The sequence below is a fragment of the Trachemys scripta genome, chromosome 3 (genome assembly GCF_013100865.1).
Source record: "Trachemys scripta elegans isolate TJP31775 chromosome 3, CAS_Tse_1.0, whole genome shotgun sequence".
NCBI classification, from domain to species: Eukaryota; Metazoa; Chordata; order Testudines; family Emydidae; genus Trachemys; species Trachemys scripta.
This window is the reverse complement of record NC_048300.1, coordinates 79,757,623-79,781,073: the sequence shown is the minus strand read 5'-3', so window position 1 is coordinate 79,781,073 and position 23,451 is coordinate 79,757,623. Positions and strand designations below refer to the sequence as shown.

General features: G+C 41.4%; 1 protein-coding gene across 3 annotated transcripts in view; it reads right to left on the bottom strand.

Moving 5' to 3' along the window:
* THBS2 (thrombospondin 2) overlaps window positions 1-15,019 on the bottom strand; it is a 45,910-nt gene extending 30,891 nt beyond the window's left edge. Inside the window, exons 1-4 of one of the 3 annotated variants that reach the window (XM_034765187.1) lie at window positions 14,747-15,019; window positions 13,224-13,298; window positions 11,763-12,319; window positions 10,399-10,483 (exon numbers count right to left, since the gene is read on the bottom strand). In XM_034765187.1, coding sequence (XP_034621078.1) covers window positions 10,399-10,483; window positions 11,763-12,319; window positions 13,224-13,298; window positions 14,747-14,753 — 724 coding nt within the window. In that variant the 5' untranslated portion in view covers window positions 14,754-15,019. The remainder of the gene's footprint in view (window positions 1-10,398; window positions 10,484-11,762; window positions 12,320-13,223; window positions 13,299-14,746) is intronic. The other 2 variants (XM_034765185.1, XM_034765186.1) reach the window with 2 other exon arrangements.
* Window positions 15,020-23,451: the final 8,432 nt, after the last annotated feature.

Here is a 23,451-nt window from a genome sequence, read left to right as displayed (position 1 = left end):
ACTGGAAGTAAACTTAGACTAACAACAATTCCACATAGGCAACCAGAGAGCTATCAGAATACAGCAGCTTTCAGTCACAATCAGCACGTAGCTGTGTAACCCATCAAAAATCCCTTAAACCATGCAGCTTCTTTTGATACAGTGCTGATTAAATGGACTACCTCTAGCCTGAGATAGATATCCTCCAATAAACTCTCTTTTCCATGCTCTGTTCTCCTAAGTCACCAACTAGCTAAGAGAGTCCAGATACCACAACTATCACTGGTGGAATAAGTGGAAGACCAGAGAGTGTTCACCGCCATCCGTTAGTTAATGCTGCAGCTCATGTAGTATCTTAGTGGTTTTTGCAGCTTCACCTTATGGCTGGTTGTATGGGTGAAACTTAGAATAAACTCCTTTACTACAAAGACTATGGAGAAAAATAATTCAGGCCAAACACTGCTCCCGCTGAAGTTAGAAGTTTTGCCATTCTCTTCAACAGAAACAGGCAAGGACCCTTAGGGCACATCTACACTGCAGCTGGAAGCATGTTTCCCAGCACAGGTAGACCGACATGCAGTAGCTCTAGTCTAGCTAGTCCACTGAAAATAGCAGCGTAGCTGGGATAACATGGGTGGCAGCTTGGGCTAGTACAGACCCAGGGAGCCCAAGTGGGTTTGCAATCAAGCCACTAGCCCAGCTGCACTGCTACTTTTAATGCACAAGCTAGCACAGAGCTAGTGCATCTATCTATCCGTGCCAGGAAGCATGCTCCTGGCGACAGTGTAGATGTACTTGCCTGTTTCTGTTGAAAAGAATGACAGAACTCTATCTTCAGCTGGAGCAGTATTTGACCCTAATTCTTTTTCTCCTTAGTCTCTGTAATGGCAATCGGCTTTGTGTATTTGTGTGACTGAGAGGTTTTGTTTCGCTAGCAAGAAGCTTATTCAAAGTTTCACTCGTGAAACCAGGCATAAAGTGAAACTGCCAAAAACACTAAGAAACCAGCTGAGCTGCAACATTAACTAACGGATGGCAGTGAAAACTCTGTTCTTCTACTTATTCCGCCAGTGATAGTCAGAGCATCCCAAGGTCCCTTAGCTAGTGTACACATATCCCTTAGTGTGAGGTCTAAGTAACCCAAGGCTTGGTTATTAAACTGCAGTGAAAATTGTGGCAGAAACAAAGGAGATATCTAAATATCATCACTGAAAATTAACAGCAAAAACTGGCTTTTGGCATAATCCTGCAGTCCTTGTGCAAGCAAAATTCCCATTTAAGTCACCTGGGTTTTTGCCAGTGTGACGGCTATAGAATCAGGCCTTTTTTGTCCCCCCCTCCCAGTAAATGAGGGAACAACATGGTCCCGTACTGAATGGAACCCAAGGATATCTTCCAATTACAGTTTACTTCCCAAATTACTGAAAGGGTTAGGGCTAGACTCTTAGATGTTTAAGAGCAATGCACTTCTAAGGGCAAGGAGAGTATAAGCAGCTTTTGCAAACTTTCTGTCTCTCAGGCCCTAGTGCTTCTGGAGTCTAGTTCAGGCCCCAGTGCAATTTATAGAAGTCTCCAGTCTAGTCTAAGGCTATGTACACACTGTAGCTTACATCGGCATAAGTTACGTCGCTCAGGGGTGTGAATAAACCACCACCCTGAGCGACATAAGTTACACCAACCTAAGCACCAGTATGGACAGCGCTATGTTGGCAGGAGAGCTTCTCCCACTGACATAGCTATTGCCACTCACGGGGGCTGGAGTAATTAAGTCGATGGAAGAGCTCTCTCCTGTCGGCTTAGAGCATCTGCACTAGCAGCATTACAACGGCAGAGCTGCATCAGTGCAGCTGAGCTGCTGTAAGCTCTGGAGAGTAGCCATAGCCTAAGTTGCAATGGCTGGTGACAGCCCTCATAGGAGCTGTTACATTGACATGGAAACGCTGGAATGAAAGGTAAGCCCAGCTAAGGCCAGGCTATAAATTGGCTCCAGGCACTTCAAATGTCCCCCAAGAAGGCAGATTTTCTACAAAATGCACTCAATGGAGCATTATGTAGGGATAATTGAACATGCTTGGGAAGAATTCTGAAGTCACATTTAAAAGTTCTCCCTGTACATAGCAAATTGCTGGAGATCAGCATGACAGAAAACAGCAGCAATAATTCTTCCAAACATTTTGAGGCAAGAGGATTCTCTTTCTGCCAATTTAATGAAACTAGTTTTTTTTAAACAAACAATCATGATAATAAACGGGGACTAAAATCCTCCTCTGCACCATTGAGGTCCTTACTCAGTGTCTAGTCGCTCCTTACATAGGTAAAGCTCCTTTGGACTTCAAAGGGAGCTTTGTGTGAGTAACAGCCACAGGATGTAGCCCAATATTGATCTCAGCTATATGGGAAGTTTTACTTCCCTGCCTTTCAGTAAAGATTCATTCAACATATTCAGTGTCAATATAGTACCTCAATCTTAAGGTGAACCAGAGTCTAACGTAGCTTAGAGAGACTGATTTGACCACTCTGCCCTTTCTTAAACGTTCCAAAGGAGAAATGCGTCCAGTGATTGCAATACAGCATATCATCACAAATGTATCAGCACCATTCCTCACTCTCAGCTCAATAGCCGAGGTGAAAGGAATTTAAAAAATGGGGAGGGGAGGCTGATTTTATTTTTAGTTACCCCATTGTTTGTGAATACCTTGTGCCACAGTTTACACTGAATTGTTTCCAGTTATCAAATGTAAAGAAATTGGTAACTTAGCATCTAGGACAGAAAGAAACTACATATGTGGCATCATGGGCCAGAATCATCTGTGGTGTGATTCCCTTTACTTCAGTTGCCTTTTGATTTCTTGAAATGAATGCCGTGTTCTTACTATGTGGAAACATTAGGCTTCTATGATTCCCCATGTGGTACTTTTCAGATCATTAATTTCATACTGCCAAGTCAATGTAGAAATTTGACTTGACCTGAGCATTTTAAGATTATTAAATCTATAATCTCAGCAAAGTTCAGTCCTAAACTATGTTAGAAGCATTACATCCAGGGGCGGCTCCAGGCACCAGCGCAGCAAGCGCATGCCTGGGGTGGCAAGCCGCGTGCCGGTCACTGTGAGGGCAGCAGTCAGGCGCGTGGTTTCGGCGGCAATTCAGCGGCGGGTACGCCGAAGCCGCGGGACTGGCAGATCACCCACAGAAACACCACCGAATCCGCATGACTGCCGTGCTTAGGGTGGCAAAAAACAGAGCCGCCCCTGATTACATCTATACTCCCTACTCCCCCTTGGCAATCGGTGAAAGAAGACATCTGGGTATTTCTGGGGAGTCAGTTCTATATGGCTGGCTTCCTGCTCATTTCTTAAGGGCTAGATGACTCGCTTTGGAAGGAAAAGGTGCTGAAACTACAAATGTTGATATAAAGGTAAAAATGTGCATCTTTTCCCAAACACGGCTCTCATTCCTCTGAGCTGGCCATGGGTGGGATTTTATTTTATGTATTTATTTAGCTTTTTTAAACATGCCTCTCCAAATCTCTGTGCACATGTATAAATCATTTTTAAAATGCACACAATGATCACATTATAGTGAGGCTCCCCCACCCATCAACCCAACACCTCCCTCCTGGACCACCTCTCTAGTCAGCCTACCTCTCAGAAAGGGTTTAAAAATATATAGGCCTTGCACTGTGCCCTGAAAGTCAACAAATTCAGGCCCCTGTCAGAAAAGCAACAGGAGTAACCCCAGAGTTGAGGGCATTTCATTGACAATGCGTGCCCTGCCCCCCCACCCCTAGCCCCTCACATTTAAATCTGGAGTCAGTTAGCTCACGCACCTCAGCTCAGCTGCCATGTAATCAGCAAAGGAGAAAGGAAGGACAGCCTTGTGTTTCACGCATTGTCCTAAAGCTTGGGGGATCTGGATTAAAATCCTAGCCCTGCCACAGACTTTCTTGGGCAAATCATTTAATCTATTTGTGACTCAGTTCCCTTCCTGTAAAATGGGGATAATCACATTCCCTTTCTTCTATCTTTTGTCTGTCTTGTCTATTTAGATGGGAGCATGGATTCTCTCTTCCTATGTGCTTACACAGCACCTAGCACAATAGAGACCTGAACTGGGTTGGATCCCCTAGATGCCACCATAATACAAATAATAATAAAAATAAAAATAGAGGTCTCTAGCTATTAAAGATTTCATAAATCAAAACTAACTCCTTGAATTGCACCCAAGAATAAAGTGGTAGACATTGCCACACACTCCCAGCAAGAAACTCCTCCTAGTAAGTGGACAGCCACATCATGCAGTAGCTAAAGTTCGCTAGAGCTCACTAGATATAGCTTCCAGTAGTGTAGATTGCAGTAATCCAATCTGGAAGTAACAGGCATGAATAATTGTGGCAACTCGCGGTCCAAATTCTAAAGAATAGGTTGCAAGCTAATCAAGTGTAGATGGGACAAAGATTCCTTGGCCACTGCTGATATCTGAACATCTAGAGGCAACTAAGATTCCAAAAAGACCCAATGCAGATCCATACTTCAGTCACATTTGGTCAATGTTCAGCCAGACAAGCATCTGGGGCTTGATCAAGGTGTGTGTTGTTAATTTAACGTAATTTGTCTTGGCATCAAACCATACCAAGGATTAACTACCGTAATTGTTTTCTTATCTGAAAGTACAGCAATTGTCTAAATAGAGAATAGCCTTATTTAGATTTGTGCTGAAATACCAAGGTCCTGAAGTATAATCTGAAAGTTTACTCCATGATGGATTTTCATAGATCCCAGAAAGTGTTTTGCAAGAATGTCACAGGTCACAAAGGTTGAGACTATCTTCATGGTAATTCCACACAAGAAGCAACAAGAACTACTAATATAGGGCTCCCTGGGTGCACAGAACAGTCCCTGGAAGCAGCAGGGCCATTCTATACTCCTGCCTGCTCAGTGTTCCCATGGACATGTTGGTCCAATGTCCTACATCTCCTGCCTCTCTCCAGGCTCCAGGAAAACATCCCTCAACCTTCCCACTTCCCAACCCTCTCAGTTCTCCCACCTGTATTTTAAATAGTTTTCAAATAAAAGGTTAAATTGTCCCCAAACAAGTTTTGAACCTGCCAAACTTGACCAAATACTTCTAGTGTCTAGCATCACCATGCTCAGTTAAAGCCCTAGCCTTGTTCTTTCACAAACCTCCCATGGAAGGGTGAAATCCAGCCAAGGGGAAGGGCAGGAACACAAGCCAGCCTGGACAGAAACCGTGCTGCTGAGCTTGCAGGCAGCTCCCTGCACATTTGCAGAATTCCCTGCCAGTATGAGAGGTGCTAACCCAGAACTGCAGCAGAAACAATCACTTCCTGTCACAAATATGGGCCAAAAGTTCACAAGGGGAAGGTGGCCTATGCCCATGTAATAATAGGGCCAGAACAGCAATATGTACCTTAAACTGGAAGAGGCATATACAGGTTTGGCCTGAATAGCAATCCAGTGTTCCCTTTCATGTCTTTACTCAACATCAGATCATTACGGTTATTTGAAATACAGAATGTCACACACCCCCCATCAATATGTTGCAGTGCATTAAGGAATGCAGCACAGTGTGGTATGTGTTAACCTTGTTAGCCAAGCTAGTAGTATAACACCAATGGCTTTTCTACTGTGGTAATTAAGCTACATGGGCAGCGCCATGAAGCTGCAAACTGCAACCATGTGTGTGGCATGTGTCATGTTACTCACATGCATGCCACAAAAATGATGCAACTCCACCTCACGTATTTGAATGAGGAATTTCCATTCCATTGTGTTCAATTTAGTGTTGTAAGATAAAAATAAGAACATTATTAATTGGTCTATTGACCAGCCTTCTTCCAGAGAGGGTGAAAAAAACAAATCTGTGTAATGTACCTGATTTGTAGCTCTTGTGTTTGGACCCCAGACATAGCTGATGGACATGGTTGGGAGGGAACACCTGTAGCAAAACAACTCCCTAGTTGACTATACAACTGCAGATGCTGAAGTATGCAAGGTATTCCAGCTAAGGTTAGTATCAGCAGGCAGTACTGTCATAATTTTCCTTCTACTTTCTTTTTATAGTATGGTTCCATGGGTTTTGGCATGATCCAATCTACTTTTGCTGACACTATTTCCCTTCTTGGTAATCTTCCAACACAAATAGAGAAGCTCTGAAGATCTGCTCTGTATTGGCACAACAGATCATGCCATTATATCCTCATCTAGGTGAAGAGGGTTCTGTCAGTCTTTTAATTACATCAATTACTCTAGATTTCAGAGCTCTGCCTTGTGGATCAGATAGTTTAATGTGGTCCTTGGTGTCTACATGGGCTTAATATTTACAAAGGTCACTCTTTGCAGGGGAATGAGGGAAGGGATGCCTGAACTTTGGCATCCTGGATGCCAGCCTTCTGTTTTACTCTGAATGCACCGTGACATAAACCAAAACAAGATTTACACTTTCTCATACCTGTCCCTTCACCCACACACGTCCTGCCACTAACAAGGGAGCCATGGATAAAACTGATCACATGTTTGGATTTGCTCTCTACTCAGAATGGAAACATTAGCAATGAGATGTTTCCCCTCCTATTCCCTCCTCCCTTTTGCCATTCAGCAATGGTGGGAAGTATAGATCTGTCTTATGTAGAGTTCTTGCCTAACCTGAGCAAAGGAACCTGCTTAAATGAAATGTGCCAAAACCATAGAAGGGTATGCCTTGATGCCTATGCTGCCTAAAGTAAGACACTCAACTATCAAGTCTACATCAGTAAAGTATCTAAGAGCTAGATCCACAAATGGACTTAGGTACCTAGCTGCCACTTTAGGCACCACTGAGGTCCTCAAAACCTCTGCTCAGCTGCCACCTAGCTCTGTAGATTGCCAAAGCCCCTAGGCACCTAAATTTCCACCATTACAATTCCCTTGGGGGCTACTCCTTATTCCCTTTGTTGTTTGCTTTGGCAATGAAACCATTTGCAACAAATATGAAGAAACAGCCCCTTGGTAAAGGGTATTAAAATGCATTCTGAATTAGAACACAAAATAGCTTTGTATGCTGATGATGCCTTGTTTTATTTGCAGGATCCAGAAGCCTCATTAAAATGTATAGAACAATTGACTCCAGAATTTGGGCAGGTATCAGGCTTCAGAATAATCTACAATCAATCTGAAATTTTAGGAATTAATATTCCCCAGCGGGTCAAAACAAACTGTTGTCAGCTACATAAATGTAAACAGGCAAAGGAACTGTTAAAATATTGAGGAATAAATATTGTGGAGAAACATAAAAATCTTTTTAAGGCAAATTATCGTCCCTGTGGAATACAGAAATAAAAGACTTGGAGGAATGGAACAAATATGAAATCTCTTACCTAAACAGGTAACAATTAACATCCTCATAAAGTTACTATTTTTGTTTCAGTGCATCCCTACTGGTATCCCTGACTTGACATTAAAAACATGGCCGGATACACTATTAAAATGTATATGGAAATGGAAAATACAAAGGGTGAGTGCTATAGTTCTGTGTAAGCCTACAAAGTGAGGTGGACTAGCATTCCTCAATTATCATTATGGATTGAAATTAAAAGATGTGATTGACTGGGTTAACAATAGACCATCCAAACACTGGGTAAAACTCAAACAAGCTGGCAGACAAATATAGCTATTCATAGTAACTGTTGGGTTAAAAAGAAATATCACCCATTCATCCAACCACCGCAGCTTTGGACGATTTTTTTAAATTCCTGTTGCTGAGGTCCTCTCCCTTAGCTACTTTCATTAATAATCAGGAATTTATCCTTAGGAAATTTCAAAGTGGCTATTTGTTGTGGGTAACAGCTGAGATTACTCAATTTGGACAGCTGTTTCAGGGTACTGATTTGAATGATACCAACAGATATGTGATGTAAATAATATAAACAGTTGGTATTTTCATTATTTACAAACCAAATATTTTATTGTAAATCTGGACACAGGACAACTCTATCTAGTCTTTCAACCATATTTGAGGAGTTGATGCAGAAGCAAGTTGGAACAAAAGCTTTAATTTCTAAGATACATACAATTCTGATTGAAAAAGATGTTGATGGGAAAACAACCCAGAGAAAAGATGGGAGAGGGATTTGGACAAAGAAATTGATCTGGATGAGCAGGTCTCTGTATGAGAAAGGGGATATATATCTTCAATTTGTGTGGTTCATAAAGAACATTTTAATAAATTATTGTATAAATGGCATTTTGACTCCAGTTAAGAACCATCAGATTTTTGCTGCTAGGGAGACACTCTGTTAGAGGGGTTGTGGGAAAAGGGGAACATACTTGTACATATGGTGGTTATGTCCAGGAATTAGAGAGTTTAGGGAGGAAATTATTAAAAAGATTAATCTTATGACAAAATGCTGTCTTCCTAGAAATACCCTGGGCTTCTTACTTAATGCTCCAATACAGGATCTCTCTTATAAACAGAATGACAAATTAATTTCATTTTTTATTGTTAGCGTGAAGACTTTGAATTGTATGTTATTGGAAAAATTTGACTTCTCCTGTGGAATTAATCAAATATGGAGTGTCTTTGTAGTAGAATAGTTTCATAACAAGTTCATATACAAGAGAAGTGCCAAAAGAGGATAGGTTTTTAGACATTTGGTCATCTTTTTTAGAGTACTCAGTAGAGAAGGTCTCCCCAGCCAGCAAGCCAAAATCTTTAGCCAGGTTCTTTGACTATTAACCTAATCCTTAATAAGTAATGTATGATGTACTATGTTAATGTTTTAACATAAGTTTGCCTTAATAAAATGTTTCAAAAATTCCCTAGGTGCATGCAAAGTCAATCAGCTAGGCATTCTAGGAACATACCTAACCCCACACAAAGTGGCTACAGGAGGAGTTGGTGCCCACTTTATAACTTTTAGCCTAGTGGTTAGAGCACAGACCCAGCATATGGGTTCAATTCCCACCTCTGCCTGATATGGAACAGGGATTTGAACTTGGGTCTCTCCCCTCTCAATACAATGCTTTAACCACTAGGTATTCTAGGGCAGGACTTTCTTAACCTCTCTTGATGGAACTGTTCCACCACATATAAATAACTAAATATTCATTGGTGTGAGGGGACACTCCTAAGCGACACAGTTATACCAACATAACGACAGGACAGAGACTAAGTGCCCTACTGACTGGGTTAAAGTGTTATTCACACTCACTCTCCAGCCCACTTCATACTTTTTTTGAATCATAACCTACGAGGATTCATCCACAAAGCCCCTTTCAATGATATCTCTAATAGATTTGGCACCTAATAATTTCACTTTTTTAAAGCTTGTCTAAGGTCACACAATGAGCCAGTCAAGTAGTCAGGATTAGAACCCTGACACGTGACTGCTAGGTTATGTCTGTACTACAGCAGCACCAATGCAGCTACACCATTCGCAAAGATGCTCTAAGCCAGGGACAACAACCTTTGCACGTGGCCCGTCAGAGAAATCCGCTGGATTGTTTGTTTATCTGCAGCGTCTGCAGGTTCGGCCGATTGCAGCTCCCACTGGCAGCAGTTTGCCGCTCCAGGCCAATGGGGGCTGCAAGAAGGGCAGCCAGCACATCCCTCGGCCCGCGCCGCTTCCCACAGCCCCCATTGGCCTGGAGCGGAGAACCATTGCCAGTGGGAGCCGTGATGAGCCGAACCCGTGGACGCGACAGGTAAACAAACCGTCCCGGCCCGCCAATGGATTTCCCTGACAGGCCACATGCCAAAGGTTGCTGATCCCTGCCCTAAGCTGATGAGCGAGAGCTCTCCTGTCAGCTTAACAACTCCTGCCTCCAGGAGAGGTGGTAGCTATGTTGGTGGGAGCGCATAGCACAGTCCACACCAGCGCTTAGGTCAGCATAATTTATGTCAATCAGAGGTATGAATTATTCACACCTCTGAGCAATGTAAATTACACCAAAGTAATTTGTAGTGTACACATATCCCCAATCCCTTGCTCTAATCATTTGAGAACATTCCTTCATGGAAGTACATGGATATTTTCACATATATTAAATTTTCTTTCCAATTTCAGTAACTTTCTCCTTGGTAATTAGCTTTTCCCCAACCTACACATAAAGAACCAAAATTCTAAACCTGAGCAGCAGGGATAAAAGATCAGATTATCTGCCGGAAGCAATATTTTATTATATCTATTCAGCAACTTCATAGCAAAGTTTACAACAATTTGCTTTGTTTGTCACTCCCAAAAAATGCTCATAAGTAGCTTGTCAACAATTCCAAACCTTCCAGATACATGTTCTAACCTCTGCCCCAATTCACACTAGCTTCAATGGAACCTATGCCATGGTTTGAGGTTAATATATGGACCTTGGGCTTCTTCATTTTCGGACTCAATTGAACAATGATAGTGTGAAAAAATATACGTACTTGTCTGGCTCCTCTGACATCCTTTGTTACGCAGAACATCCTCTACTGAAGTATCAAAAATTAAATGAATATTTTGAATTAGACCCTGTAATCAAAGAAAACAACTTTCAGATCAATTCAGCATTAAATTTATATCATTGGGGTTTTTGTATGTATTCTTCTCCACCTATCATCCTCCCCAGTTTATTGGTTGGATTTAAACACAGGTAAATACTCAAAAGTAACGTAGGGTACAAGCCATGAGAAATACATACAAAAAGTTAACTTTGATAACTTGGTTACATTATTATTTATTATACTAATGAAGTGCAAAAGCAAGTGTTTTTTTCAGAATGAGTCATGATAAAGTAATATTTGATTAGCTGTTTTCATGCTGCTGTCTTGTTGTGAGTTCAAATCTCTATTTCCACACAATTCAATTAGAGATCCAATTATCAGAGCAGAGGCTATGTAGCACAGTGGGTTGCAAGGCACTGGCTTTTCAACTCCAGAGACAAGATTTCATGTTTGATTTCAGGTATAAAAAATTGGGTGGCTCAACCTAGCCCCTAAAGGACTTTGTACAAATCACTAGAACAGGACAGGAGCTGGGTTTTTCATTTTGCAGGAAAATCCACAATTTCAGAATGTTTTCCATTCTGAAATGGAACAAAATCAAAAAAATTGGAATTTTCCTGGAAACAAAATCCCGCCCCCGCACACAAATAAATCTTGGGTCAATCAAAACATTTCATTCCAATTTTGACTTTTAAAATTTTATTTTATATCAAAGAGATTTTTAAAAATTGAAACAAAGTCACTTAAAACTAAAAAATCAAAATGTCCTGTTCTGAAAAGTTTGAAATGGAATGTTTCAACCTTGTCTAAATGTTTGGGTTTTTTTTAATTTTCTTTTGAAATGAAATTTCATCAAAATTGACAAATTTCCATGAAACGTTTCACTTTCGCTGATCTGGTGTTTTCTGACAGAAAATGGTCTCTTGGAAAAATTTTGACCAGCTCTAAAATTCACTGCAAAATATGGCATGCTTGACACTCTGCTATGGGAAGCCTCACAAATGGGAAAAAGGGCTGTTGAATATTAACATGTTGCATGGGGAAACCTATTCAGAGATGGCGTGCATTTTGTATGGCTCTCGACTGTGCTGTATCAGTCCTTCACTTTCATGAGCACTAAGATTCATATAATTCACCCCAAGCAATCAACTAAAAGACGCATTGGAGCAAATTCTGTTCTTTCATCCATGCTTCCCCATTGACTTTGGAGTGCATGTGAAAGTATAATTGGGACCATTGTCTTCTAATATTAAATGTAGCTAAATTCTTTACCTCATCACAGACCCTAATGCTTTCACATTACCTACCCTGAAATGGTTCTCTCGAATGGACCCCTTTGTCACATACATTCTACTGTTCTCTGCTTTCAGCTGCTCATAGAAAGGCTCCTCCAGGATGAAGCTGTCAATAAGGTCACAACCAACATAGAGGCTGTAGTTCTCCCCTGTTACTTGCACTGTGAGGTTCTTCCAATGTGAGTCTGCTAGGTCCACATCTTCCAAGGAAATTACATTCTGGGAGCCATCTGCCCAATAGATAAGGTCCAGGGTATTGGCTCGGCCATTGGAAATAATCTCAAACTGTCTCTGAGAGATGCCAGGGCCCTCTAAAGCAATGATAGTACCTCTGGATTGCCTGTCCTGCCTTAGGGTGGCTGAAAGAATAAAGCCCTCATTTTTCCGGATGAGGTTGAGAATCTGTTTGAATTTCTCTGGATTAAATGGAGGTATATGGTCAAATCGGATGAAACGATATGCCGGGACGGTGGGATTTGGACCCCGAAATAATTTTGCTCCAATTGTCTTTCGGCTTATGTTACTGATTTGAAATAAGTCAAACGTAGTCTCATCTTCCTTGTTACCATCTGCAAAAGTCAATGGCATGTAGCAATGTGAATACAAAAATGGGCATAAGGGAAAATCAGCATGCATAGTACACCCAATAATTCTAATGATTTGATAGACACTAGCATGTTTGCTACCTGTTTGGCACAATAAGCCCATTACTTCCATCTGCTTGAAAGATAGAAGCACATGTGCTATATTTGGCATGGCACAATAAACAGCATTTCCATCTATTTAGCACTTTCATCTATTTGGGAACTTTATATGTAAAAAAAATCCTTAGTGAAAGTGAACAAAATTCCATATACATAACCATGCTTATTTTTACAAGGACAGGATTTCAAGCTACCTACTCTAACTCTCAGCAAAGAAGAATCAAATTATGAACACCATGTTACAAGAGGGTAACTCTCAAGAAGAGGGTAGAGTTACACCAGATATGAATTTGGCTCAGGAGGCCACATGGAAATGAATATCTGGCATTGTGCCCTTTTACACCCAGCCTGAATTCGATTTATAGAGATTTTCTTCTCTCTAAATTTCTGACAAAGCAGCGCCCATCCACCCAGTCCATTTAAGTCTCATATTACATACACATTACAGAAGGGAATCACTTAGCAATTAAGAATAGGTAAATTTAGGTCAATGTTCAGTAGGGGAAAACTATTTTTATATATTTATTTTGTCAGTAATAGATAAATGTTATCATCCAAATGTGCCAGTAGTAATAAGATTTATCTTAAAGTTTTTGTCTGACTTTGTTTATTTTAATCAGGTTTTCCTTAGATTATGTTATTACTGTATTGTCTCCAGTCGTTTAGCTATCTCATTTTAAAGTCAACATTTAGCTTTGCAAATTACTGTAATTTTTGCTTGCTTTCAAATGCCTCAAGCTTCAGGAAGTTGAGAAGTTTCAGGACTTACCCTGAGCATTTGAAGAAGCCCACAAAGTTAGCAAGACAATTAGCCACAACAGCCTGCTCCTCTGTAGCATAACTCCTATGAATAAACAAAAAAATCCGTTAGGAAAATGGTCTTTGTCTATAAGACCTTCAGATGCCTCATGGACTGTACTGAAAAAAAAAAAAAAACTGTGACCATAAGCAATTCTGTTTATATGCAACAGCACATATTCACAGTATTTTTCTTCCTGTTTGTTTGTGGTTTTCTTGTTGGTTCATTTTAAGATGAAACAGGATATTTGTGATTAAGAGTTCTGCTGCTTATCCCTTATATGTGGTCATGCTCTTATATTTATGACATCACAATTGCATGCTCTGGACTTGATTTTTGACATCAAATGCAGAGCATGATGATTTCAAGTGAATTCTTAAAAATAAAGATCCTGTATTCATCCACATGTCCTTAATAATAAAAAAGAAAAGATATACAGAAAATCTATACCATGTAAGCAGAATTTTCTTCAAGATTTTTCCATGAGACATCATCAAGGCTTTAAGGGACAGGATAGACAGTATACTAGTTGTTCCATCTTAACTCCACTTTGAATCACAACATATAGCTGAATTATTTGCAAGATAATGGAATTTCTTGAGTTCTATTCAACTTTTTAACATGCCATTATAGAAAGTTACACACACAATATTTATTTCAATGCTGACTTTTAGGTAGATAGCATTCCCTTTAGGTATTCCTGTATGGTAATATAGATGTGTAAGCAGTATATCTGCATTTTCATCTAAACTTGTGTATGTGTACGCATGTCTGTTAAATAGAGCAAACCCAGTTTGCCAACTGCACCGTATAGATACACACATTTCAAGATACCAGTATGCTACCTTGATACTTTAAAAAATGTCTAACCTAAATATCCAAACAACTTCAGGGACATTATCTTTTACACAAAGTCAAACTTTCAATATAAAACTATAAGTGTTTTCTGCTCAGGACATTACTAAAAAAACTATTTATCTGCAAATCTGGGGCAGTTAGCTAAAAATCCTACTTCAAGTACCTTTTGACAGATGCAACACCAGCCATTTACAAATATTTCCTTTTCTATCTAATGTACATATTATGGTAGATAGGATGCAATGACCAGTAGTATAACAAACGTGTTTACACCCCATTTCTAAATGCTGCTTCTGTAATCATATTATTTACCTAACTAACCATCACCAGGAAAGATGTCCTATAATCTGTTTGTGCAAAAAATAAATCTGTACTGTATGTGCACTATTCATGAATACTTGTTAACACGAAGGATTTAGGAGACAAAATTCCCAGCTATCATGACAGCTGAAAAGATAGTCGTCCAAAAGAAAGATGGATTGAATAACAGATGCTCTACTACTGAGTTAAGCAGACCTAAGAGGAGATGGAGGACAGACAGATAAGCAGACAGACAAATCCATCACCCATAGCTCATAATAGCAGTTTTCTGTCAATCGCGGCATTGTGAAATCTTAAAAGGTGTCCCCCCTTACCCGGCATAAAAGGATCTGCTGCTGCTCTTTTATTGTTAACGCTCCAAATCAAATCCAAAAAGCAAGAGAGCGGGAGTTATTTGAAAAAGCGAAGTGCAAACTCCAGGCTTCCTCGGGGCTGCGGAATCTGCTGTAGTCTGGCTGAGATTTCTTCCAGTGGCTTGCGAGGGGCTGCTCTCTGCTTTTATATACTCTCCATCGCGTGTACTGCTGTCAATCAGCCACACAAGGAAGCGCTTTTGAATTCATTCCTCCGCAGGAATGACATAATTCCCGTTTCTGATCTGACAATTTGCTCTCGTCTACCTGGAAGGCGATCCCAACTCCAGCCCCCCAGAACCATCCCGCCCCGCCCCTCTCCTTTTTCTGCAAGAGACGGTCCTAAATTGGGGCATGGGAGGAGCAAGACAAAGCAAAAGGGATGTCACTTTCTTACTTTCCCTAGTCTGCTGTCAGGACAAGAAGCGCCCTGCATTTCCCTCCTCTCCTGGGAAGAGGAATCCAGCGCCTCCAGCCCCGGCTCTGATGAGTGTGAACGTGATGAATACGGAGTGTAGCTGTAGCCGCGCTCCATGTGATGAACAGGGGAAGACACCAGAACCCAAAGCCCTGCCCCAAAAGGCAGCTGAGCCTGTTATCTAGCATCCTTCACCCTGATCGCCCCTAAACGTCTTTAGTCCTGCACTAAAGAGCATCCCTCAGTTAGCGCAAACCTTCTCAGTCCGGCCAGAAATGAGCCTGGCTCTGCAATGCCCCTCGAATCGCCCCGTGCAATGACCACACTTCTCTCCCACCCAGCCAATACCCCCTTTCTTTGCATTACCCGGAACATTCATTTTAAACACACGTCTCTAAAGGGGGGGGAGGGGGCTTAGAGCACTGCAAAAGTTGGGTGCCCCTTCAGTCATTTAAAACGAACTTGAAACTGATCTGGAGAAAGGACTGTTTGAAAACAGAAGGCAAGAAAGACAGAACTCGCGCAACTGAATCAGCTCTCGCCTCCTTGAAAAAAAAAGCGGGGGGAGCGAAGTTAAGGGGTCCTTTCTGGTTGTACTTCTATTGACGGCTGCCCGGCGTTTTATTTTTATCACACCTCAGTCCTGTCCCCGCACACGTGGGAGCCTTTGTTTTCCGGATCTACGAGAAGATGAGCGCTACGCATGAATGACTGAAGCAGTGGGTTGTGTGTTTCCAAAGCAAACGGTTAGATGGCCAAAGTATTTTGTCTAGTATATGAATTAGCTGCGTACATGCAATGTAATTATCCACACACTTCATATAGCTGTGTGTGTTAGAGAGCCCGGTCTGAGGTTATTTAGTACATGCTTATTAATGGGTTGCACTGCTATTTATGATTATATATTGTATGTATCCCAGCAGATCTCTCTCTCTCACACACACACACCCACCAAATGTATGCACTTTTTAAAAAAAGAAAGGGAAAGTCGTGTCTGACGTGAAATTCTTTTCCTCCTCCTAGCTGCATTGGCTCCTTGGCAGCCGTACTAGCGGAATAAACCTGGCCCTCATTAGCTGGGTCGGTGGATGGCTGGAGGCTAGCCAGCAAAAGCCGCAGCTCTCCAACTCCAGTGTCAGGCTGTGGATGGGGGTCGAAGAAAGGAGGGCGGGGGGATGGATGTATGTTTCACTCCTGGAAACACTGGCACGTTCCGGGAAGTTGCAGAGCAATGTGACACCAGCGAGCTCATGATCCAGCGCGGAGACAAAGCCAGGGAAAATACCTCAACGTGCAAACACAGCCATGCTCCCAGGACATGGGGGGAGCTACAAGTAGGACATTCTTCACTTTCCCTCCCCCCACCTCCAGTAACAATTTTGGGTTGATTTTGTGAAGCTGAGTACCTTGAATAATGTGGCGGAGGAATTCACCTTTCCTTTTGCCATTGTTTACCTTTGATGCTGCCGGCGATTGATTCCTCTTTCCAGAGACATTGTGATACTTTTCAAGACATTGGATATCTTCTCCACTGCTGAAGACCATTGAGTCAACAACCCCCTAAGCTATCCAGGGTATGTCTGTCCTGTAATGTAATGTAAGCTATGGGTTAGTAGAACTCCAATTAGCAGACCCAGCCTCTACACTCATTTGTAACTGCTGAACTCTTGAGTCCCAACCTGGCACTCCAGTGTCTACACTGCCTTATGTGAGCCTGAGTCCAACTCCAGTATAGCTGCCCTGCTCCGGCTCCCATTTACGTCAACAACAACCAATCTCCTATTATCATTATGGAAGCATCATCTGCTTTTAAATGAAACCCACCCCTGAAAGTGGGTCTCTCACAGGAAAGTTGAAATCTCTACACAGATCTACCTTCCTAGGCAACCTTCTGTTTTGAAAGACCAACTCAAAGTGGTCTCCAACAACGACTACTATTCTACTCCACTTTGATTAGAAGACCCCATGCTTTAAGCAACAGTTTTTTTGATTAGACACCTCACCATCCACATTGATTCTCAAACAATAGAGTGAATAGTCAGTGGTCTTCAGCACCCTTCCCAGGGAACAATATGAACAACATTTTGAAAACCAAGAAGTGGCAGATGGGGAGGCGAGGTGGTGGGGTGGGTCCATGAGACTGACTCTGCCACTGAGCACCTGATGCAAAGCCCACTGAAATCAGTGGAAAGATTCCTGTTGGCTTCAGTGGGCCTGGGATCAGGTCCAAAGTGGTGTGCAAAATGAATAAGTTGGAGAACCACCAGTCTGTACCATGATATAGGAGATAGTATGATAGAAGTAAGAACTGGTCAAAATATGGAGAGAAATTATGAATATGTCATCAGCTATTTTTGTTGAAATTAAATTTCAGTGAAAAAAATTTGAAATTTCAAAATTAAAAAAAAATTCAGGAACAGCTGTGTTTGAAATTAGACCCCCAGAGCAAGGATCCCTGCCTTTCCCTTTGCCAGGGAACCTCCTCCCAGATTGGGCTCCCTCTACTGACCCATGCAAGAAGTGTAAACCAGGGAACTTTCCCCTTTCTTTTTCTCCCAGGAGCCGAGGGTGGGGAGAAGGGGAGAGGAGAGAAAGCTGCTGTTTTTTCAAATGAAGGACAGACAAAAGCATTGGTTTCAAGTGACTTCAGAGTTTCCTTAGTAGCAAATGGGATAATACAGCCTGTTTGTTGGTACCTTTATATAGTAACACTTTTTTTCAGTAGAAATTTGCAAATGTGTAAAAACTACATTTTAGTGGGTGGGTAAAAAAGGAAATAAATTCCATTCAGATTGTTTCTAACCAAGTACCATGTAATAAAACCTCCTTTCAAAGTAGGCTCCGTAGCCTTTGTAGAACTCAAGGATTAATAAAATCTTCTTTCAAACTGAGCCATTTATATATAGGGTGATGATCTTTGAGAAAAGAGATTGGCTCCTGTCTATTCCACAACCTTGCAAATATTCCCTATTCATTTTCCGCTTGACAACTTCAAAATGGCAAATGTCATCTTTAGTCCAAGAAGCTTCTTCCTGGAGAAAAGGGTCTACAGTACACTCCTAACCCTCTGCTGGCTACTCACATGCACACAAAACCAGGGATTACAGCTAAACCTTTTCCACTTGCCTTCTTAAAAGGGTGTCTGTGTTATACAATTGCTGAGTAAATTGTGAAAGTGTCTGATGCCAATGAGAGGGATTCAAAATCAAATCTACTAATATTTAGGAATATCAGAGATTTAACAGCAGGTCTCATATTAATGATTTCCTTGGGGTTTCCTTGTGTGTTGTTTTAAACCTTAACTACTGAATCACAGCAATTCCCCTTTATAACTCTAACCTAAGCATGAGCCATCTTCTCTCCCTTTCAATCTATTTCTATTGGTTGTTTTATGTTTGTTTGTTCTGCTCAGCCAAGAATTCGAGCATCTTCATTTTGGATCAGGTAAGGATCATGACATTCAGAATGGATTACTGCAAATCACTGTAAGGTATCACAGAGACATGCACTGGGCTATGCTGGGGCCCTGGTCCTGCACTGACTCAGAAGGACAAAGATTATGGAAGATTAAACAATGCTTAAGATGGTGAGTAGGAAAACAGTGCTGAAGTTAGCGCTATAGGCACAGCAAGTAAACTTTGGACCCTGCTCAGGCTGGCTCATCATGGGCCATGTTGTGACAGGTACTTATGTGGAAGTGCCCATGGAGGAGTGCTAAAGGAAGCCAGTCCCCTTGTGTGTCAGGTACAAGGGCTCTACAGTGCAGTCCCTATGCTCATAGCAAGAAAGGGAGAGAAGAGCACTGAGCACTTGCCCTCTGAAAATCAGACCCCTTTGAGATGTGAATTGAGGCACTCCAAATAACTAGTCAATTTTAAAAATCAAGGCCCTGCCAATTTAGTTACTAATTTTGATTTCGACATCCTAAATCTATTTCAGTATTACATGGTATTTTCTTTTGGGCAAAACTGTATCTCCCACTATGTTAGATGTCTTCCTGCTTTCCAGATGGAATCAGCTATTATTGTCATTGAATAAATTAATCAATATGTAAGTCTAAAATAAATTAAAATTAAAGGTCATTTGGGTGGTTATTGTGTCTCGGCTATTTTTGTTCCTCTTTTGGGGATAATTTTAATAATGATTTGGTCAATAAATATTTTCCATGACAGATCCCTTGAGTTGCTTCATCATGTTTATAAGGTTATCCTATGAGAGTACACATGGCAGAGGGTTACAACAAATAAAAACACAAGGAACAATGTGACATGCAACAAAATAAAGGTCTTTTTACAATTTAGTAGTTTTGTGAGCATAGAAATAAAATGGAAAGGTTGGTGGAAAATGGAATAGAAAAATGCTTCGCCTCCAGCACTAACTTCAATGATCATTGGATCAGGCCCTAAGAATGTGAAAGGAAAACCTGTTACATATGGGAGGTACACACAGGGAGGGCTTACAGGACTGGGTGCTATAGGTGCAAATTTAAGACTAGATTCTAGACTCCTCGACCTCAGAAAATACTCATGAAAGTTAGTGAATAAAGATCCTGGCCCACTGAAGCCAATGGCAGCTTTCCCAGTGACTTCAGTGAAGTCAGGATATCGCCCATTGTGAAATGTATTATTATGAAATGGCATTAGTGCGCTGGATGCAAGTAGAACTTTTTAATTAGCTGTCAGTGATATTATGCTTATTGTTAGAATGCCAAGGGGATAAAAAGGTCTCACTCCACCTTATTTTTTACTGCCCACTACAAATTCATAATAACAGTGGGCCTGATTCTGCAACCTTTACTCATATGAATTAGGACTTACTCACAAAGTAATTCTTTTGGCTTCAGTGGGACTCCTTTTCTGAGTAAAAGTTGCAGAATTGGACCCAGTATTAAGCAGAAACAATGCATTTCATAGGAGTTCTTGAGGTCCAAAGGTTACTTTACTTGATTTTCAGCATCATGCTTAATACATAGACGATAGGAATTGGCCACAATTGATCTGACATATAATAAACAAAAAACAACCACAGAGCAACAAAACCTAGCTCTTATATAGCCTTTTTTCATCTTTAGTACTCAAAGTGCTTACAAAGGAAGCCAGAATCATTATCTCCATTTTACATATGGGGAAACTGAGGTACAGAGAGGTTAAAATGGCTTGCCCATGTCACCTAGAAAGTTGTGGCTGTGCTAGGAATAGAATGCAGGTTTCCTGAGTCCCAGTCCAATGCTCTGTTCACTACACCACATTGCCTTCCCTCATCTTATATCACAGTCCCACATCAGTCTCCAATATTTGTCCATACCACATGCTTCAAAGGAGGATGCAAAACTTCCATAAAAAGGACAATTATGCAATAACATGCCCAAAGAGACAATTTAACAGAACATAAGAACAGCCATACTGGGTCAGACCAATGGTCCATCTAGCCCAGTATCCTGTCTTCTGACAGTGGCCAATGCCTGGTGCTTCAGAGGGAATTAACAGAACAGGTAATCATCAAGTGATCCATCCCCTGTTGCCTATTCCCAGCTTCTGGCAAACAGAGGCTAGGGTCACCATCCCTGCCCCACCTGGCTAATAGCCATTGATGGACCTATTCTCCATGAACTTATATAGTTCTTTTTTGAACCGTGGTATAGTCTTGGCCTTCACAACATCCACTGGCTGAGACTTTAGCCTTGTCCGCACCACAGGTTTTTGAGAAATCTCTCACCATTGCAGTTCTACCATAGGTAACAACAGTAACAGCATTACTCTAGATTTGGCAGAGGTGTTTTTACCACCATCTCATCTAGATATGCTCTGAGCAGGTTTAAAAGAGCTTCTTCTACACCAGCTCTCCTACTATTGATCTTAAAGGGCATGAGCTGCCCGGTATGGTAAACACGAACCTTCTTCAGCCTGGATGAAATTAATCCAAAGTGTAATACCGCTGACATCCCGTGTTGTTATACCAAGAATTAATCTGGCTCATGCAATTTAATCTTCACCAGATCAAAGGTTATTGAAGTATGGTCTTCGGAGCTGTTGGTCATTTCAAAAAACAAATGACTGAACTCAATATATGGGTAACTGAGTAAAATTGTATGGCCTGTCAAGTCAGACTAGATGATCTAATGGTCCCTTCTGGCTTTAAAAATCTACTAATATAAAAACATCCTCTCCAAATGGTACAGCAACAGCTGAGGATTTATGCTTTAGTGCCACTGCCACATTTCAGATCTGGGGCTTAGGTGTTAAAATGTTAATTTGTTTGGCTTTACAAAATAAGAACAAATAAACTAGATAAAATGTGGGAGGAGGGGATTGTCAAGCGAGATTTAATTTCCACAATCCAGTGTCAATCTGGGCCACAAAACTAAGATATCTGACTACAGAGCAGACTGACACAGCTATACAGTTTCTGAATGACTTTGTGCTGCTATCCAGCAATATTTGAGGGGAAGGGGAGGTGTTCTTCAGATGTCCCTCTGCAACTACTCCAGTTAAAAGATGAATGTGGATTTTGGATTACTGGAGTAGATTATTTTACATGCTAGGGGTCTTTGCCCTTGATGAGGATGAAAGTTGTTTTTACTAAAGTGGGGTATATGATTAATTTACCCTCTGGTACCGGAGGAGCAGGGGGAGGCTAAACGTCACAAACCTAAACAGATTTCCATGTTTGTCTTTCTTTGACACAGAGAGAAGTATTTCATTTCCAACTCTCTCTAAACTATTTCTGGAAGCTAAATGTATCCAGCCATGAGTTAAAATAGTAACTCTGTGAACTTGTATAACACCTTTCTGCAGAGGATCACAATGTGCTTTACAAACATCAGCTAGCATATCCTAACCACACCCTTGTCAGCAAGAAATCATATTACCCCTGTTTTACAAATGAGAAAATTGTGTCAGAGACAGATCAAGGCCTCAGTCCAACAAACACTTAAGTGCATAAGTAATGCCATTGAAGTCAACAAGACTGCTCATGTGCTTAAAATTAAGCATATGCCTGAGTGCTTTGCTGGACCCAGGGGGCCTAAAGGCTAGACACTAAGAGATTTAGGCACCTAATTGTCACTTTAGGCACCTAAGTCCAAAATCTAGTCTTCAAAACCCATACTCAGCTGCTGCCTAACACTGTAGGTACATAAATCACTTAGGCACCAAGGTAATTGCCAGTAAAGTCCCCATGCCTAAATTTCTGCTCGTGGGCATACACAAAGCCACCTAAGTCCTGACACCACCAAACTGCTTGGCAGCCAGCTTATGCTTAAGTCTTGGCTGGATTCACAAATGAGGTGCTCCCCTGCCTATCTCACCTGTAGAGCCCAACCTAGTAAGCCTTTTCTGAGCATGTCTAACCCACACTCCATCTTATTATGTTATACCCAATAACCTAGTGGCTAGAGCACTCACCGATGATGTAGGAGACCCAGGTTCCATTCCTTACTTTATCTGAGCTGAAGCAAAGATTATAACATAGGTTTCCCATCTCCCACCTGAGTGCCCTAACCACTAGTTTCTGGGGTATTCTGCAATGAGCCTCTCTCAATCTCTCCTGTTGGAGCTGTTCCACTTTGTATAAAATACCTAATGAGCCAATAGAGCAGAAACTGGAACCTGGGTCACCCAGACACATATGCTAACCACTAGGCTATCGTTCTCATTCGCTCTCGGACCCAATGAATAAGTATTTTAAGAGGAGGGCGCACCTTGGCTTTTCGCAAGGAAAGGCTGACATGGCTTACGCACCTAACTCCAACATAGATTTTATGGCTGTGACTCTGGAGTAGAGATAGGCAGCACTCTCTAGCCCAGAAATAGGTGCCTAAGCTCCTTTGAGGCATCACCTATCACCTCAGAATTTCCTACTGGCTAACTTTAACAGCTCTCTACTCACTTCGCTGGTTTCTGTGAATCCCTTTCTTAGGCACCGAACTTTCCCCATTCATTGTTTAGGGAATTCAGCACTGTGAATTCCACTGGACCTAAATGTTAGGTGTTGCAACATGGCGCCTAAGTCTCCTTTGGGTATTTAGCCATAAGTGACTTGACTAAGACCACACAATAAGTCACTGGAGGAGCCAGGAACAGAGCTCAGAACACCCGACTCCAAGTCCCATGCTTTAACCTCCAGACTATCCTGTCTCCCTTCCTTAAAGTACACATAATAATGAATATTTACCCACAAACAAATAGTTAAATATTTTCTTATCCTCTTTGTTGGATTTTTCAAATTTTTTTTCCACCAAGTCTGCACC